This window comes from Phalaenopsis equestris, unplaced genomic scaffold (assembly GCF_001263595.1).
Source record: "Phalaenopsis equestris unplaced genomic scaffold, ASM126359v1 Scaffold000002, whole genome shotgun sequence".
NCBI lineage: Eukaryota > Viridiplantae > Streptophyta > Magnoliopsida > Asparagales > Orchidaceae > Phalaenopsis > Phalaenopsis equestris.
The window spans coordinates 48,055,523-48,075,710 of record NW_018164444.1 but is presented as its reverse complement, the minus strand read 5'-3'; the positions used below and the strand labels follow the sequence as shown (position 1 = coordinate 48,075,710).

The 20,188-nt window shown below is 33.2% G+C and overlaps 1 protein-coding gene across 1 annotated transcript in view; it reads right to left on the bottom strand.

The window, feature by feature from the left end:
- Window positions 1–1,031: 1,031 nt before the first annotated feature.
- LOC110018599 (DNA polymerase zeta catalytic subunit-like) overlaps window positions 1,032–20,188 on the bottom strand; it is a 19,419-nt gene continuing 262 nt past the window's right edge. The window contains exons 2-5 of the mRNA XM_020715961.1: window positions 11,552–12,192; window positions 11,213–11,359; window positions 9,674–9,949; window positions 1,032–1,284 (exon numbers count right to left, since the gene is read on the bottom strand). Of these exons, the coding sequence (XP_020571620.1) occupies window positions 1,126–1,284; window positions 9,674–9,949; window positions 11,213–11,359; window positions 11,552–12,192 (1,223 nt within the window). The 3' untranslated portion in view covers window positions 1,032–1,125. The remainder of the gene's footprint in view (window positions 1,285–9,673; window positions 9,950–11,212; window positions 11,360–11,551; window positions 12,193–20,188) is intronic.

Below are 20,188 nucleotides of genomic sequence, written 5' to 3'. Positions count from 1 at the left end.
TAGCGGTGTGTGAAGTGGGATCGAGATAAAGTGCGGAAGTAGGAAGCAAATTGTGGCAGATAAAGACCAGCAGGCTGAAGCAGTTCAGGATGCGAAAGCCAAAGCAGTGCGGCAACCAACGGGAAACCTGAAGCCTGGATAGAGTGCAAAAGTTCCGTCGGCTGGAATCAGACCTAGCCGATTGAAAATAGAGACCGACAGCTAGGTTAGGGTCATGGCTCTGAGACCATGTTGGAATAGAACCAAAATAATTCCTATTGATACAAAGAGAGGTATATATACCCCTTACAGGATCAACTAGGAAGGAAGAAAATCAACTCATGATATAATAGAAAGGGAAAGAAGTAAAACTGAATATAATAGAAAAAGGAAGAAAATCAAAAGAAATAACACAAAATAATCAGAATTAAATAATTACCATTACTAGCCATTAAAAAATTTTAATCATGTTAATACGTGTTTGGGATCACTTTTGTTTTTATTTTCTATTTTCTATTTTTATTTTATTTTGTCTATGTTTTGATTTGAAACAAAACATGCTTGATATATTTGATTATGTTATTATTGTTTTTAAAAATAATCAAAATACCTAAAAGTTATTATTTTCAAAAAAATATTAATTTTTTTTAGAAATAAAAAATAATAACAGGTAAAAACATACTAAACAAACATTATTTAAAGAAAAAATAAAAAACAAAAACAAAAAATAAAAAAAGCATTTACATAGATACCACCCAATTCCTATGTATTTACATATTTAATACCAACAATTTTTATACAAAAATATTTATATCACAAAAAAAAAAAACTATTTTAACCTTTCAAAGGCGAAATATGCATTTTCTTAAGCAAAAATTGAAGTTTATGTGTTTGACATGTAAATACACAAGAATTGAGAGGTATGTATATAAATCTTCCACAACAAAATTGATCTCAAACAAGTGGTTAGTAAACATAGTACAAAAGACTGACTCCATAACAATGAAACTGTCCTAACCAATAATTACATTTGTACCTAAAAACCCACCCGAATTGAAAAGAAGCATCATCAATAAGGCCACGAGTTTACAACCATGACTTTGCACATGCTTCTACATGTGAATGTAGTGGTTGTGGCAGTGATGGTTATGGGGGTTGGGGAAATAGGCCGAGGAATTTTGGGTGGTGGTGACATACCCTGTGAAGAACTAGCTTTGAAGCCTTTAATTTCTTCATGGCTCGCTTCACCATTATCCTAGTAGATAATATTTCCTCCAAGAGACGGGGTAATATACCTTTTCGGATCTGTCACATAAAAAGATACTTCCAATAACATATAAGAACTTTAAAATAGAAAACAATATAGATTTTTTATGAATACAAGCGAGCAGGTTGATGAAAGTCTGTTGGAAATCTAAATTACATAAAAAAATGCCAATAAAGAAGTAACAGTTCCCTTAAATGATGTAAAAGAGTCCATATCACAAATTATCAATCATACTTTATTTATTATAATTATGCCAAGAATTTGTTTTCTTTTAATGATAACAGAATATAGTAGAGTTTAAGCCCAGTTGATTATAAGATGGTTGTAAAATTTTTAAAATTTCAATTATAATTGGAAAACAAATATAATCAATTAGAAAACAAATTAATTTCCACAGAATTAGATTTCTGAAGCATCACTTTTTATTCAAAACCAAAATCACTAAACGAAGCAATAATAAAATATATAGAAGAAATACACAAGGAACAAACAGCATAAGTACAAAAAATTAGGCCATGCTGGTACCAGGAAACGACAGTCTCCAAATTAAAGTACTCACACTTTTCTCCCAATTAAAAGAATCACATATCAAATTGACAATCACATTATTAAAACTAAAAGAGAAATTTCAATTAAATCAAATACTCAATTACATGCTTGAGACCACTATTAATAGTTTCCTCATAGTCTAGGCTAATAGATAAGGTTGACTAGATTTAGCCCCAAATTAAGATAAATTAATTGCAATTAAAAATATCACAATTTAACTAAAAATACCAAACCCAGTCAAACTACTATAACGAGGAAATCTCACAGAAAATCACAGCAAGTTGCAATGTTATAATATCTGATTCAGTACCTGCTGCACTAACGGAGAAATCTCACACCAAATAGCATTACAACACTCTTCTTTAAAGTTTTTTGTTTAATCAATACATCGAAAACCAACAACGCAATCAATTCCAAATCAAACTTGATGAATTTTAAAAAATAGACTAACAAATTTAAAAGCCTATACAATTATCTGTGCAACTAATCAAAACTTAAGTAAAACAAAAAATCATGCAACTAAATAAAAATCAAAGGTAGGAAAAAAAAAATATAACCTTTATCATTCAATGCAACTCTTCTAGGCTATCATCACTGCATGCCCTCCAAAAAATAACATATAAAATGCACCACATAAAGAAGAAAAAAAATGAATTGCACAAAAAATAATAATTTATGTGATGCTTCCAATGAGAACAAATATTAAGATTTCTATTAAATTTCTCTAGCTTAAACACATACACCTCTGATGAATTTACCATTTCGTACTCATCAAACAAATTCATACTTAAATTAAGAGCCACTTGGACAGTAATCTATAAATCAGCACAATCAGTATATCTCACCAACAAATAAGATATCTCTAAATCCACTATCAACAATAAAAACACTATCATCATCCTAATAGATTTACGAATAAAATTCATAGAAGCATCTAGCAGAGGATTGGATCTAGACCAACAAGGGGTGAAAAGAGGAGTAAAATGCTCATGATTATGATAATTAATACTTAATTTTATATAAATATCCTCATGAAAATCATACGTATATTGTGCAAATAATTATACAAATGAGTTAGTCATAGATTCTATAGATAATTGATAAGATCTTTAAGTTTTCTTGGCTGACACCCTATAAAAAACTTAAATAGACTCATCCAAGTAGGCCCGTTGATAAACACATTATATATAAACTCAACTATATACAATATTAAATCTCATCAAGATACATTGTGTTTTATCAAAAAACATAACATATCTCCATAGCTTATATTAACCACTTTAGTTTTAACCTACCATTTGGGTGATCGACAGAAAATGTAAATTATGCTCTTGTTTTATTGCCAGTTTTATAGACATAACTCATAAATTTTATATCTCAATTAGACATAATTGCTTTAATTACTATTGAAAAGTGCACGATAAGAGGCTTGCCTTAGCACAATTCCAAAGAAAAACACTTCCAGGCGTATGCCTCAAGTAACTTGGGTGAGACATACGCCTCACATTGGTTGAGGTGCGCTTTTCCCCCAATATTAGATAGTTTGAATACAAACCCGAACTGCAATCTCATGCCGAAGAGCCTCCCTCTCTCAAGTCAAGCTTCCTCTATGGCTGGTGTCGCCATTATCGCTTGTTGCTTCACATGTCAACACCGCCTCCGCCGCTTGTTACTTCTACCACAACCGCCAACTTCTTCTACTAAAGATGTTTGTTGCTCCTACTACAACCACACCTCCACCAGCTACTTTTACTACCGTCAAAATCACTTTTTGCTCCTACTTTTGGTTACATATTATATTCTTACTTAGATATATGGACGTTATTATATTAGTTGAACAAAAGGAATGAGATAAGCCTACTATGCTAAACCAATCTTATGTCTTACTTTGATATTTTATGTTACTTTTATTTCATGTTTTATATTTATTTGATGATTTGATCAGTTAACATTTACATCATATATTTATTTTGTGCAAGTTGTTATACATGATATTTTGTGACTTATGCAATTTTTTTTTTCATATAAATGAAATTTGTCACTTTTTACCATGCTAGAATATTGACTTCTATATATATATAATATTATTTACCCTTTATCTTGACTTTATGCAATTTTCAAACTACGAGCCTTACGCCGCAAACCGTTTCAAAGGATACAACTTGCCTTACGAATGGAGAACACCCCCACAATTTTAAACAATGAATTTAATTACCACATTAAAATAAATTTATTTTTCTTACATGCATCAATCATTTTATGATTTTGCATTAACATGGAATTTCTAAAAAATGATATGCTACTGTAAAAATTGAATTATGCTACCAAAATATTCATGAAATTTTTGACAAAGTCCATACCAACATCAATTAATACGGAATTCGTATGTGTATTAACCAAATGTTATATTTTCCAACTATAGCAGATAGAAAAGTCCTACATTATGAGATAATTTTTACTATATTTTATTTCAATTTTTGAAAACAATACTCATTTTTAGTCATTATAATAGTCATCTCATCCAAAAGCCCAACAAAAACTCTAGCAAGTAATTCTAAATAAAAAAATATCTTAATGATAATCAACAGAACTAAGATGGCAGTTAGATAAATGACCATCTTTAATTGTTTAGTATTTCTTAAGAAAATATAAGCCACTATTTAAGCCTTTATAGGTGATACACTACTCTTTTATATAATAATAATAAAAAAAACTCATATTAACCTAAATTGTAAGTAGAAAGATGGACATTATTAAAAAAAAATCAGTAACCTGTTATTTAAAAATAACATCGAAGCAAACAACAAAAAATTTCCCAAAAAGTTGTGGCTAAACATAATTCAAAATTTTCTGAAATTATACAGACATTGGTTAATCCAAAATGCATCACCAACCATCCCTAATTCATCATTAGTTATAAAAAAATTTTTCACTCATAAGCATCCCTCATTCTGACTTGATGAAATGCACTTCATAAATACATTTTTTTTTAAAATATTATAATACTATTCATCATATCTAACGTGTTATCCCAGTATCTGATGTGATGCTTTTAATAATAAATTTACTATCTACACAAATCCTCTAAATATAATGATTCTTAGATGTAAACTAAGAATGTATAAGCATAAGAAATCATGCTTTCCCTAATAACCCTTTTAAATGCAGTTCATCAACCTGATTTGTAAGTTCAGCATACTTTGTAAAATTCATCCTATAATATGACAAATTAGACAATATTTATCCAAAAAATTAAATAAATAGCATGCCATTAATCCTTAGGTGGCAGTAGTTCATTAGGAAGTGCATTACAACAGATATCTTTAAAATAATCCGATACTCGATTAACAAAATAATCCGATACTTTATCAAGAAAAATCACAACTTTAAATACCATGCCACACAAGTCCAAAGCTACCAAAGGATTGATGACATCCTCTTTACATAACTGCTTCCCCAAAAGCATGTTTACCTAGCATATGTAAGGAAATTTTCAATTTATTGGGAATAATAGATACTTACACGATTTTGAATTTACTCTTTAAGCTTTGCAGGAGGAACATCTAAATCAATACAATCAAGTTTTATTAAAAATTAACAAAATATCCTAATATCGGAGTTAACCCAAACAACAATAAAGAAATAAATATTACTGGAAAAGCCAATAGGTAGTTACAACCAGCCCACTTGAAAAAGAAAATACAGCAACACGACGCCCGCAAATCTAAAATAGCAACACACAAGACAACCACTAAAACTAGGGTGGATCTCGAGGTGGTGGAGGTGGTCGGCGAGGGTTTGGTTTCCGAAGAGGTAGCAATGGGGTGGGGGAAAGAGCTGGAAGACGTGGCGGCAGCAATGCTGTATGGGTAAACGTGAGGAGGAGGAGCGAAGCTGTAGGAACGACGAACACGGTTGCTATCCTTGGCGGTGGGCGGCCACAACGAGGGTGTAGGGTGCTGGACAACGAGGAAGTGGTTGTTTGTGCTGCGACAGCAAGAGAGGAGGACTGTGACAACAAAGTGATAAGATGTGGTAAAGGCAACAAGCTGGAATAAAAGAAACAGGGGGCTGAACAACAGGAATGACAACAAGCTGGAATGAGAGAAACAAGTGGCTTGACGGCCGGAACTGCAGGTGAACAACAAATATGTGTTGTTCTGGGTGGCAAATTAGATCATGATCAAGTGCTTTTTGGATTGTCTCATGTCTTTTGGTTAGTATTTATCCCCACAATATCTTGATTGTATTCCATACAAAAATACAAAATTTTTACTTGTTATTAATAAAATCTTAGCCCCTGTTCTTCCTTAGATCCCTTTTTTCACTCCGATAGTATCATAGATCAGGGTTGATGCAGAGGAAATGAATGCATCTAAATACTATAAAAACTTACTAAGATTACTATCCAATTAGACTATCAAATTAATTTTAAGAAAAAATTACTAAAAAAAAGAAAAAAAGAAAAATCAAACAAAGTGAATAAATAGAACATTAGATCATTCCACATCACTTATTATAGGGATCTTATAGAGTCTTTTCATGCATGACAAGATTCGGGTATGATCATAGAAAATATTCTCCTCAAGCGAACCGGCCTATCCTATTATCCTATGCTATATAAAGGGATTGACGTGATGTTATGGTTGGATGCGGAGACACATTGGGTTGTGAATTTCAACATGGCGGATAAAATCATATATCTGCACGGGCCAATCAATAGTTCAAGTCACACACTCCCATAATCCATCCTCTGTTTAGGAAAATATACTTCAACTATTCTATTCGTATCAAATAAAAAACACTTCAGAGTTGAATAGAAGTATCCAAATGTGGGAGCTGGAATTGGAAAAAATGCAGTGAAAACAATGGAGGCTATTCAAGGGCAGCTGCAGCAAGGGAGGGTGATCGTGAACAACGTGGGGAGAATTTGGAAAAGGATGGGAAAGATAATTACCATCTCCGGAGAAAGATATAGCCGGATTACCACCTAGACCCTAGAAAATAGTCTATGAACGGAGAAAAAGAACCCCGACGGCTATCCTAAACAAACTCAAACCAAAAACTGACTTCCAAACCTTAACACAAAACAAACAGAGAAAATTACTAAAATGAAATGAAGGATAATAAAAAAGGAATAAAAAAAAAATGAGACTATTTTGACCCCTCTCCCATCTTCCTCACCTCTTTCGCGATTCTACGGAAAGCAGAAGCATCGCCCCACGTCACATCCATAGGCAATACATAACAACATATTATATAAGCAGCAAATCAAATCGAAAGTAAGCAATTATGAGACATCGATATAAAAATTTCATCTATCCAAACTACCTTACATGGTTGCAGATGTGGTTCATATTTCAAATTCGAACAATTTATGGCAAACTTCATCATGAGATTCATATAACACCCACTATCAATTATGAGTTAGCTCAACTTAACATGTCTAAACTAGATTTAAAAATTACAGTTATCTTCTGTTTATATTTAATCGTCAGAGTAGCTATAATGCAAATTAAATTCAAAGATTGTCAATTTAAGCATCCTAATAATCACTAACTATATCAGAATCACTACTTTCATCAAAATTATCAGCCTCATTATCTTCATCCACATTTATAGGAAAGTCCTTATTAAAACACTCATTAACATAAAAAGGTGAAATTTAAAACATGCTTTGAAAAAAAAAAAAAGCTAAAACTCAAATGCAACTACAGTTGATTTCCTCTTAATATCCTTGTGGATTGTGATGTTACCATCCTTAGATGCAATAAATGTAGCAAATTGAATTGGATTACTTTGACGAAACAATGCAGTCCTATAATATATAATACAATTAGGATATATCCATTGCTGAATTGGATTACTTTGACGAAACAATGCAGTCCTAGAATATATAATACAATTAGGATATATCCATTGCATGCAAATCTCATGACAAAGTTAACGCTTAGGCGTTTGTGTACCATGCAACGCTTTTTAGCAAAATCAAAAGCACTAAACAGAGGAATAAAAAATAAAGAGATGAAAATTTTGAAACAAGGAAACCAGGGCTCATTGTAATTTAAAAGGTTCCTCACGATCAAACGACCACACTTATAACACACTTAAAGTAATCTCATACCGAACTGACACTTAGAAGAATGAAACTAGAAAAGGAACCTTTTAGTGAGCCAAAAGAGACAAACCACTATACAGAGACTCCTCATAACCTAGACAAATGGATAAGGTTGCACATGATCAATCTCGACTTAGGTTTACATCAATTTCACCAAATAAATAAAATATTCTCAATTCAATTTAAAACATACAAACTAAGAGTAACCTCCACAGCCAAAGGAAATCCCATAGGAAATAACGACCCACAGTGGGCATGCAAATCTCATGACATACAGAACTGCAGCCTTTCTCTCATCTATCCATCCATACATCCATCTAGTAATGTCTGGAAACTCTAAAAACTTCCAAAGAAAAATCACTGCCTCAAGTAATTTCCACATCATTAACAGAACATAAATTGAAAGTAAAAACTTTCATAACTACATTGTGCATAACTATGTCTGGATACTCTAAGAACTTCCATTTTATGGTTTAAAAGATCCTTCTAAGTTCTCTTCTAAACCAGCCTATCTATCCCCATATATAGTCTAAAAGAGAACCCCAACAATTAAGATACGTTGCTGTTACTGCTGATGATTATGAAAATGAAAACCAGAGTGCGCTAACACAACAATAGTAATTTGTTCAAGAATATATTTGCAATGTAAAGTTTTGTCAAATAAGTATTAAATATTTAGGAAATTATGAAGATTCTTTCTTAGAGTTACAGCACATTAAAAATATTAACTCTGTATGATAAAACACTTGGATTTTGTAAATAGTGCATCCAAACAACAATAATCACTCATATGACTCACCAGGTTAATCTTACTATATCAAACAACAAATTAGGAATAAATATGGGGTCAAAATAGTCCCTAGTCTATTTATGGGGTTGTTTTAGTCACAAACTATTAAATATGACCAATTTATTAAATTAACTCCTCAAAGTTGATCCAAAATAGTCCATTGATTATATAAATAAAATTCAAAGTGATCCAATAGTCAAGGGACTAAATTAAACATGTTTACAGTCCGGGGAAAAAATGATCCATAGAAATAGTTCAACTAAATGATCCAATAAAAATAGTTCAACGACCACTTTGACATTTTTCTCTCAATTAAGACAAGGGACTAAATTAAACATGTTTACAGTCCGGGGATAAAATGATCCATAAAAATAGTTCAACGAAATGATCCAATAAAAATAGTTCAACGACCATTTTGACATTTTTCTCTCAATTAAGGACATTGCAAAAGGCAATTAGAGAGTAGGATATTTAAGAGTGGATAACGACTGAAATCAAATACTCTACTATTATAATTAGCGAAAAATGTGCTAAATTAACTCATTGTGTTAAAAAGAAACAACTAATTTTTTTCCTTCTTACAAAATTCTTAACAATACTTCAAACAAAAAGAGCACAAGTTAAGTCAGCTAATGGAATTTAAACCAAATGTAACATCTCTCACCTATTTTTTTTCCGTCTCCATTTCAAAATAAGCTTACACCAATCATTGGCGAACCTAAGGAATTGTAGCAAACACTGTCATACTTGCTTATAATTTATAATATTAACAAAATGATATCAAACTTCTGCATAGATTCAAGATATTTTAAAAATATTCCTATGATTTCATATAATCTATTTTTCACACATAAACCATTACAATTACCTCAACTAACCAAATGATTACATCATAATCAAATTGCATGCAAAGATTAAAAAGTAAGAAGCCTTCTGAAATCCACTGATCATACCATCATAAGAAACTTACCTCCGGTGGAACAAACATAACCCCATTTGGAGCTAGCAGAAGTTTTTCTCTCAAGTCCTTCAAGATTTGCACATCAGGAGAAAAAGAGCTAACACCAAGAACATTTGCTCTTGATGATATGACATTCCCTAAGCAAGTGCAAAAGCAGAGATTGTATGCTATAATCATAGATGGATATAGAGATTGAAAATCCAAAACAACAACAGGGTCAACATATAACCCAGATTCCGGTTCCATGACGAGAGGCAAACACTCCATTGCTGGCTGTGAGGCAACCTGAAGGCACGTGTTCATATTTTCAGATTTGAAGTGCTATGTTAAATAAAAAGTGGATAAGAATCATAAAATAAATATAAGTCGTGTGTTCATAATGCTAATATGTATCTACAGTTCTTACATTCTCATTCATAAGAAAAAAAAAAGTTTAAAACCCTGGGCATGTGGATGCCCAACTAAAAAATAGATTATCACCGCTAAAGAAGGCTTATCCATTTGCCTTTTGCACAAAGTGTTAGCCTATATATGGATTTAGCATAATCTGTCGATCCGCTAAATAGTTACTTGTCTGTTTTTTAATATTTCAACTACTAATCCAGTTGAGCACAAGCACTTAAAAATTTCAAAGCTGGCGGTAATAAGGGAAAAATAACCAGGATAAATAAGTTTCTAAGTTGTTAATCATTCACATAATGTGTGAACATAGCCAAGGCACTCTAAAAGCACTTCCATTTACGCATCATGTATTTTAGAAAAAGGTAGATGCACAGTGACGAAAAAGACCCAAGATTATGGAGATGATAGTCGATAAAAAATGACCGATACTAATGCGAATCAAAGCATATGCCACCTAGGTATTGGAAGAGTAAAACATAGCTAAGCAGACTTGATTAATATTTGCAGTGCTTGGACTTTGTAAGAAAGCCGTTGGTTGGTAAAAACAACTATTTTGTGTAAGTATGTGGCCTAGCTAGACAAACACAGCAGAAGAAATATGTAAAAAGACCATGTCTCTGCACTAGTGCAGCAACTTAAATATGAAGGATCAGATGACTGGCATGAATCTTCAAACCAAAGTCAACTAGAATTCAATTAAGGTCATAACAAATCAGGCGAAAACAATATTTAAGTTTGGAAGATTTACACATATACCACTCAATTCTTATGCATTTACATATCTAACACCTAACTTTCAATTTTTACATATATACCACCTTACCTATGTATGAAAAGTTGTATTTCACCTTTTAAAAGTTAAAATAGTGGTAATTTTTTATGTGATATGAAAGATGGGTGGCACAAATGTAAAAGACAAATTTTAGATAGATATTTAAATACAAAGGAATTGGGTAGTATGCATGTAAATGCCCCTAACAGTTTTTCTTACAAAGAAGATAAATGTTGTTTTCTTATATTCCTAATCCGGTGAGGTGAAATGGAAATTTGGGACTATTGAAACAAAGAAAGAAAAGAAAAAAAAAATTAAGTTTAAGCATATTAACATTCAAAAACCAACAAAAAAAAAAAAAAACAAAAACTAACCTGCTGATAGCTTGGAGAAATAGCAAGATAATTTTGGGTGTGCGCCAGCCTTAGAAGCATTGACTCAACACGAAATTGTGAACCCCGAGAGATGACAGAGAAGAAATCAATCCCAAATATGCGAGCAAGCTCAGATGTACGATTGACCTGACTAAGTAGGCGCCATAAAAATTAAAAAGGATAAATAATTAACATATAGCACATGGCAAATATCAACAGGATAGATCACTAACATAATAAACCAAGCAAAGAATGTCATTAAGAAACTCAGGTGGATTGAAATAAAAAAGAAATACAGGATATTTAATGTTATATAAAGATCAAGTTCAACATACATACCATATCAAGCTGATCCATAATTTTAATATTAAGCATTGCCCTCTCTATGACATATTCAATGCATTTATCTCTTGCACGTCCTATACCACTAGAGTACCATTGGCTCAATATCCTGTTAGAAAACAATGGAATCTTTTGCCTCAAAATTACTTCGGCCACAGATTCAACATAATACATATTAAGTTTCAATTCGCCACGCATAAGCCGCCAAATATTAAGCACAATCCTTCCACTAACATGTAAACCACTGCCATGAGTACGGCCCCACTCATCCTCTATTATTGAAGTTTCAAGGATGTTTTCAGTAATTGTTATTTCAGGAAGCACATCAGACAATTTAGGATGCCCTGAATCCTCTATCTTGTCCTTATTTTCGTGAAATGGTGTACGGGATAATTTTTTAAGTAGGTTCATGCCAAGGTACAATGCTCGTTCAGCAAGATAACCAAGAGAGCTACTTTGAATTTCCCATCCCATAAGAATATCAGGATCAAAATGAGAAATAATCTCAACAAAGCGTTCAAGCAATAGCTTTTCCTCGGTAAAAATGAGAAGGTTGCAATTAGAAACACCATTGCCATTTCTGTAAACAAGAAACAAAAGGGAAAAAGTGAGAGGTGGAACATAGCACCGTTCAATCTCTAATTAAATGAGCACTTAAAATTATGATTAATTAATTGTACAAACGCGTTTGTTACGTACATCAAACAAACCAATGAATTCTTCTCTACAGAATCAAATCTATCCAAAACATATAGGCAAATCCAATATCCAATGACAAGAATAGAAACATTAGCTAGGTAATGATTCTCCTACAGTTATTTTTACCAAATCAATGATTCAAATTTTTTTTTTCAGAAAAGCAGCAAATAACAAATTTTATATAAAACCTATTATTACTCCAAATCATCAGAGGTGAAATTGTTTACACTCAATCAATGGTTTAAAATAAATTCGGACACATACACACACACACACACACAGGTGAGAGAGAGAGAACAAGAGAGGAGATGTTTCTTTATGGCTTCAAGGTCACCTGAAGTGGAAGACTATCATACTCAAATTCAATTTGATCAACACATCCACTAGAGCACTTTCCATTTTCGGAAGTGAGATTCCTCGATGATGTCAAGAATCCTGTTAGAGAATGTTCTCTTCTCCGTTCTAGTCTACAGAAGTGAGATCCTTATAAGCTGGTAAATTTGACTAGCCAAAGGGAAAGGGGCATTTACACGCATCACACATAATTCTTATATATTTACATACCACACACCTAAACTTTCATATTTCCGGCACTCAAATATTTAATATCACATAAAAATAGTATTATTATCACTTTTTAAAAGTGAAATACATATTGGTTCGATAAATGCTAGCTCAAAAAGATTTATTAAGGACCCAGTTTTAGATTGCAACAAACTTGAAAGAAAAGGCAAGTAATATTGGTAGGTAATGTCATATGCTTAGCATTGTATTAGCATATATAAATTGAGCATGAATGACCAAATGTTGGGGTCGATTAGCCAGTTTACCTTATGTCAATAAGTTACGCAATTGCACAGCCTATCACAATTAAACTATATCTATTCATTTAAGCTCTTATTCATAGATTGTTTAATATAATAAAGCCAAATTATAATTTGTTATGAACCTTTCATATTCTTCATATTGCTATACATCATATATGTAATGTTATACTGCCTTACAGTTTCTTAATTGTTACTATCATTCCATTATATTTTGTGATTTCCAAATGTCATGTCATTACATGAACTTGAATTGTAATTTTAGGTCAAATGCTCTGACTCACACAGCTATCGTTCAAAAGGTTGCATGTTAAAAAAGTAATAAATATTTATGTATTCTTGTGAGTGCATATTGATAAAAGCACCCCCTTTGATGGTACCATTTAGCAATGTTGATGTATCCATACATTTATGATTCTAGCCCTGCCACTATTGAGAATGACATACAAATGAGTTGCAACCAATTTGTATTGACTATTGATATATCAATCAATAGTGTTTTAAATTATTGAAGGATAGCATATGCATGAACTACAAATCGCTCATGTCAATAGGGATGCAACAATTAGGGAAGATTTAGGTTTAAGACAAGCTATTGATACAAGGGCAATTAAGACAAAATGTATGCTTACTAATCATCAATCAAAAGCTATGTAATTTTATATTGTAATTCATGCTCAGAATGATACTCAAGTCCTATGGTCATGCATTTGGCATACAACTTTATGACAACTACTATGATAACTCTATAGCCTAGGACATGAAAAGAGTTGACATATCAAATGCCATCTTTATATATAGATCCTTGCAATGTTCAATGATCAACATGCATATTGCTCCTCGATAATTTTCAAGAAAACTTGATAGATATTATGAGCCAAAGTATGGATTTTGTATACAACTGGCTACAAGAACCCTCTATGAGGTATGTATATATGATAAATAGTGTAGAAACATTTTTGTTTAGATGTATTATTTCATGGTTTATTGGGATTCATAGGTTGTGATCTTTATTGGGATAGATATTGTGATGAGGATCATACAATAATGCATATAGATGCTACATGCTCATGTAAAATTTTGTATCTTGAGATTATTTTAAATGAAAATATTGGGGTTAAGCAACTTTTTAATATTTTAGATAACGATTTTAAATGATTATGTATTATCAATTGATATAAAATGTTTATAATGTATGTATGAAGTTAATAAATTATCTAAATGTGATTGTTCTATCATTATGTACATAATTTTATAGTGGTAGACAAGGCATAAATGAGCAGTTGTCCCCCTTTGGTCCTGATTGTTCACCTAGTCGATACATCCTAAGCTCCGAAACCAAGATCGTGAAAAAAGTGCCAAAAAATGTTCATATATGCTAAAAGAGCCATGAGGATGTTAACAATTTAAATAATTTATAATAGGTCTAAGTCGTAGCAGTAAGCAATATATTAAGGCATCCTAATTTCTATAATTTTATCATGTACACAAATAACATCATGTTTATAATGACCATTAGGATATCCAAGCCTATGGATTAAAATCAAGAAGCTATGATTGCGAATGTCACTGAGGAAAAGATAGAGGGATCTAAGTTATAAGGGTTCAAGGAGAAAATGTTGTAACAAACAAGTGGAGTCGATTCTATTGCTAACACTTACTCAAATTACAAAAGGTGGAAATATCTCAATTGATAAGTGAATCACAGTTACAATCCAATAGTTATAGCAGTACCATAAATAACTAATATCTAAAATTTTTCTCAAATATGAGAGAAACATTGTTTGTAAAAGCTACAAGATCTATTGAAGCCAAAAATTGGCTATTGTGCATTGTGAAGGCATTCGATAGCTTACCCTTTCTTGAAGGGAGGAAGGCGTCCATGGATACCTTCATGTTTGATGGTGAAGTTGAGATATGGTGGCAAGGCCAATAATAGAACATGTTGGAAGAAACAAATTTTGTTATCTAAGCAAGAAAACTTCATGAAGATATTTCTACAGTTTTATGCCATCCTGTGCTAGGAGCCAGCTGAGGTTCAACTTCATGATACTTAACCAAGAAGACCACATTATGATGCAGTATGAAATGGAATTTATGATGCTCATGAGGTAAGCATCTCAATCAATCCAATATAGAAGAGAAATGTCATTGATTTCTATATAGGCTGAGGACTTTGATTAGGCAAACCCTAGCACCACTGAGAATAAAATATTATTCAATGCTTGATAAAGAGAGCAAAATAAGTTGCGATAAAGTCTTTAGACAATCTAGAGAAGTAATACTTTTCATAAGAGGAATAGATTGGAAGGATCTAAGGGTGATCATTATACTACTTAGATGGAGAGCCCCAATTAGAATAAGTCCAAGTTCGCTCCAACCCCAATGGAGTTAGTAGTACTCTTGCTAGAAGCACTATTAGCATTTGCAATTAGTGTAGAAGGGCAAAGAGGAAAGTGCCTCTTAGTAATCTAATGAATGCTATTGATGTCACCACCTAGTACAGCAATCAAGCAGTTGCCACACTCATAAACATGCAAGAGAGTCAAAGACTTTGAGAGTAGAGCTCCGCCTCAGTAAAACTTTAACAAGTATCCACAAACAATATTTGGAAGCTTGCTAAATGCATCAACTCGATGTTAGAAGAAAAAGAAACAGCAGTGCTACCATGGATCTAAGGCTTACCTTGATAAGAGGCTATGGAACCCATCAATATTATTACTGGTATAATTCCAAATTCAAAGTAGATCTATTAAAGTATTATTTGATACAATACCATGTTCTTCATTGTTGACAAATTACTTGAAGACCTCGTTTGCTAACATCAAGCATGCATCCTGCACTGTCATTTGTTACACCAAATTGATCTTATGCCAATGCTAGTTCCATGTGTTAAGTTAATCTAGTTATTGGTAATAAGAGTTTTAAAGCAAACTTGGCTGTAATGCCACAATATAAGTTCAGTATAATGTTCGAAATATATTAATCATCTAGCCATTTAATGTCTACAGATTGTTATAAAGTGGTTGAGTTTAACCTTTAACAAAGAGAAGAGCTCGAATTCAATGGAGATACAGGAGAAGGGTAAATGCTGATCTCGTTTTTGAAAACTCTCAAGCTACTGAAGAATGGAGACTAAGGCTTCCTAGCACAAGCAAATGATGTGACCAAAGAGAACACAGAGTTAGAAAGAGTTCTGCCGATCAAAGGGCAGATACTAGGGTGAAATTTCGTATTTAAAATCCAATCTACCTTTTAAAAATTTGACATGGAACTCCACACTCAGAAGATCCTGACACGAATTTTCAGAGCATGCAATATTCATTTACCTTGAACTCAAATACGGTTTCTCTATCCTTATTATCCATGATGAGAAAGATATTCAAAAACAACACTCTACAATCTATGCAGTGAAAAATATTTACTATAATAAAATGTCATTTGAATCAACATAACTTGTAACATTCATTGATTAGCATGTATATTATTCCCTTTTCTATTGTGTTTATCATAATTTAAACTACAATGTACCCACTGAGTTATACATTTACATTTACATATATTTTTTCAAATACATTTATGTTATATATTAAAGAGGAAAATATAAAGATAGGTTGTATGAGAGGACCTAAAAGAAGACCCAAGTCACACAATACAACACACACAAATCCAAATAAAGCAAAGATACAAAAAGATAAAAACCAAAAAGTCACCAACGGGTGCAAAAGTGTTATGAACGTCCTACTTTAGACCTCCCTCTGCCTCTAGTTCTCGGGAGCCGACAAACAAATTGGTAAGATGCATACCATTACCCGAAGTAACCAAAATATCGTCCATCAGATTACTGAGCTCAAGTAGGTCTTCATTCTTCTTCTTCCTCCTATATGTGTAGACCTGTCATTCCTCATTCAAGGATTGACTCATCTGATCAATGGATTGTTTCAAAGGTGGTTGGACAGGTGTAAGCTGTTGCTTCATAATCCCCATGAGTTTGAGAAACATTAACATTTTGCTCGACCTGATGAGGTGGTAGTCAAGCAGTAGAAGTATTGCCACCTGTAATATCAATGATAGGTTATAGGGTAGGTGGGGTCTGAAGAATCTCCCTCGCCCCCACGATAGGAGGTTCCAAAGACGGGGGGAGCATTGTGTGGAGATTGAATGATTGACATATTGCTTGTGATGATAGTGACGTCTTCAGGGGTATCCTTTTGATAATCAATAGTGTTAGTGTCAATATCGTGAAGCTGATCAGGAGGAGATGGATTCTCTGCCTCTGACGGAGTGCTTTGCTTTTTCGGTCCGAGTTAGGGGTGTAGATGGTGGCATTGAGAACTGGAGTGGCCGAACATACGATAGTTCGAACAATAAGAAGAAAGAAAGACTCAATCACTACCTTTTATCAATATCCATGGTATGTGTGCCCAACAAAATTTCCCCAACAAAATTTCTTCAGAAGCGGATGAAATGATGTCTTTTTCAACAAGTACTCTGACTTCAGATGGGCAGGAAAAATTAAAAGCAAGAAAATTCATTTTTGAGTGGCTTACCATAAGCTGAGGTAATATAGTACATTTTTGAAGTGAAATAATGAAATTTCAGACCAGGGAGGCGAATCCAAACTGGAATGATTGGTGAATCGGTTTGTGAGTCAAAAATCACAGACCATTTCAGAATCCTTATTGCTTTGTTATCCATCCAGATTATTCTTCTAGCAAATAAACGCGTGTAATCCTCATCATCATTAAGTTGAAAAAAATATGTCTTCCATCTAAAAGTCCAATTTTTCACTTCCCAACAAGATGTATAAGCTCAAATTTTTTACGAATCAGCCTCATTTTGGGATGGTCATACAGAAATTTCTCGACCAAATTCAGACGACATAAGGAAATAAGTTGAATACCTTCAGCTTCAGTAAAAAAAATGACAAACTTCTCATTCTTCCTACAAGGTTTTTTCATGTCCGCTGCCCACTCAAACGAAGGAGAAAAACAACACATTTAGGTGTACCCGAGGCATGGGCGCCCGCAAGGGCAACAACATAGAATCTGTCTGAAGCCATCCCAAATAGATTGAGGTGCGGCGTTAATAACAGTGAAGAAGGCAGAGAGCAAATTACGAAACCAGGACAGGAAGCAAGGAGCGGGATGGAAGAAAGCCCTAGCAGAGCGAGAACGAGGACAATGAAGCCATCTTAACATCATTTACATTTACATATATAACTATATATAGACACATTTTTTTCAACATTTATTTAAAGGGAAATAAAGACATATAGATTGTGTGGAAGGGCCCAGCATGACACTCTTCCCTCATGATAACCATCACATACAAAATATTCCAAAAAAGAGAATACAGAAAATTACATGAAACCTAAATAAGAAAACAAAAATGTCAAAACGTAGTAACAGGTAGCTAGAGAGCTGTCGGTCAACTTTTCGATAGATTTGAAAATATGAATATGAAAATAATTTTTGAAATTTAATTTAATATAATAGATATATAGACCAAATGGATCTCATTAGTCCGATAGTTTGTATAATCGTGCCCGATACCGCGAATATTACACCCTCCCGAAAGATAAGTGTAGATTTCAACGATAGACTCAATCCTGTAAACTAAGAGATTTGTGACATCCGTTTGGTCTGCGAACCTTTTATGTATGACTGACAAGTTCCCCTATATAATACAAAGATTGAATAGAGTTTATTTTACCTGGGTTCCAAGTTCCCTATAGAGGCAAACCCCTATAGTTAATTACATCTCAAATGATTGGGGTCACTTGAGAAAACTCTCGATAATGATCAGTAGTTCTAGTCTTCAAGATTTCAATGTTTAGGTTCTCACGGTAGGACGTGGAAAAACAAGTGGGAGTGGCTCAAGTAGGAACAGTTTTTTCAGGAGTTAAATGTAAGTAAATGGTAGGGGATGTCATAGATCATGAGGAGAACTCTCAATGACTTCCCAAACAATCCTACCGTGTGGTTGCATTTTTTAAAGATGGTGATATTCAATTGTTCTAATTTTATTATTTGAGACTTACATTTGCATAATACACAATTATGCAAATAGTCCGCAAAGATAAGAGGGTTTACGTCGTGTCACACGACAACCTCGGAACCTAAGGCGGGTTAGGACTTACGCTGCACAACATGATTGTACAGGAGCCTAAAAAGAGAGTGTGAAACTACTTCGCGCTGACCGAACTACCTCGAAGTCCTATGAGTTGCTATTTAGACTAGGAAAGAGATTGTTGAAGAAGATCCTCTTATTGCTCGGTCTGAGTTCCTCGCCGTGCTACCCACGAATTTAGCTGTGAATCTTCTACCGTTGCGATGACTCCAAGGTTTAAGTATTAGAAATTGGTGGTTTGTGTTTTACAGTTTTGGTGTCAAAGTTTGATTTTGTCTTGTTTTTGTTTTGGTTTATCATGCAAAATAAACAAATTGCAGATAAATAAAAGGTACTTGAAAAGTAAAATAAAGTAAAAATGTCATAGATAAACCGTAAAAGTGTACTTGGGCATCTGCTACTGTTGCGTGATTAATATTGCGAGCATAATATGATTTGCAGCAGATTTAAACAAACTTGCGTGAAAAATAAACAAGCCGAGAAAACTCAACACGATAGTCAGAAAAAAAACGAGAGAAATCATAAGCAAAAGAAACCCCCACATATGAAAGAGCATGACTGGGTATAAGCCCTTGGTAAAGGTGGGGGCTCAGAACTTGGTTGTGTGCTTCCCGACCTTGAGTAAGAGTTTCTAACTCGACAATCTAGAGGAGGTGATTTTTAACCTCAATCAAAATGACTAACTATGGACTTTTATAAATTTTCATAGAAAAATTATTTGATTTTCATGCAAAAGTTGTTTAAGTCTTTTTTATGCAGAGTTCTTTTTAACATGCAAAAGAGATTTTTATTTTATTTTCGTAAATATTTTTTGTAAAGCCATATAGTCCACAGGTTAGTCACTCTAATCGTGCTAGAACTACTGACAACCTAAGAGTGTCGGGGCAACAATCCCACCAAGGGTCGGCGAATAACATCATCGATCCTTTACTCTCTCTTATAAAAGGTCCTCGAGGTATGAGATACTATTCTAATAATC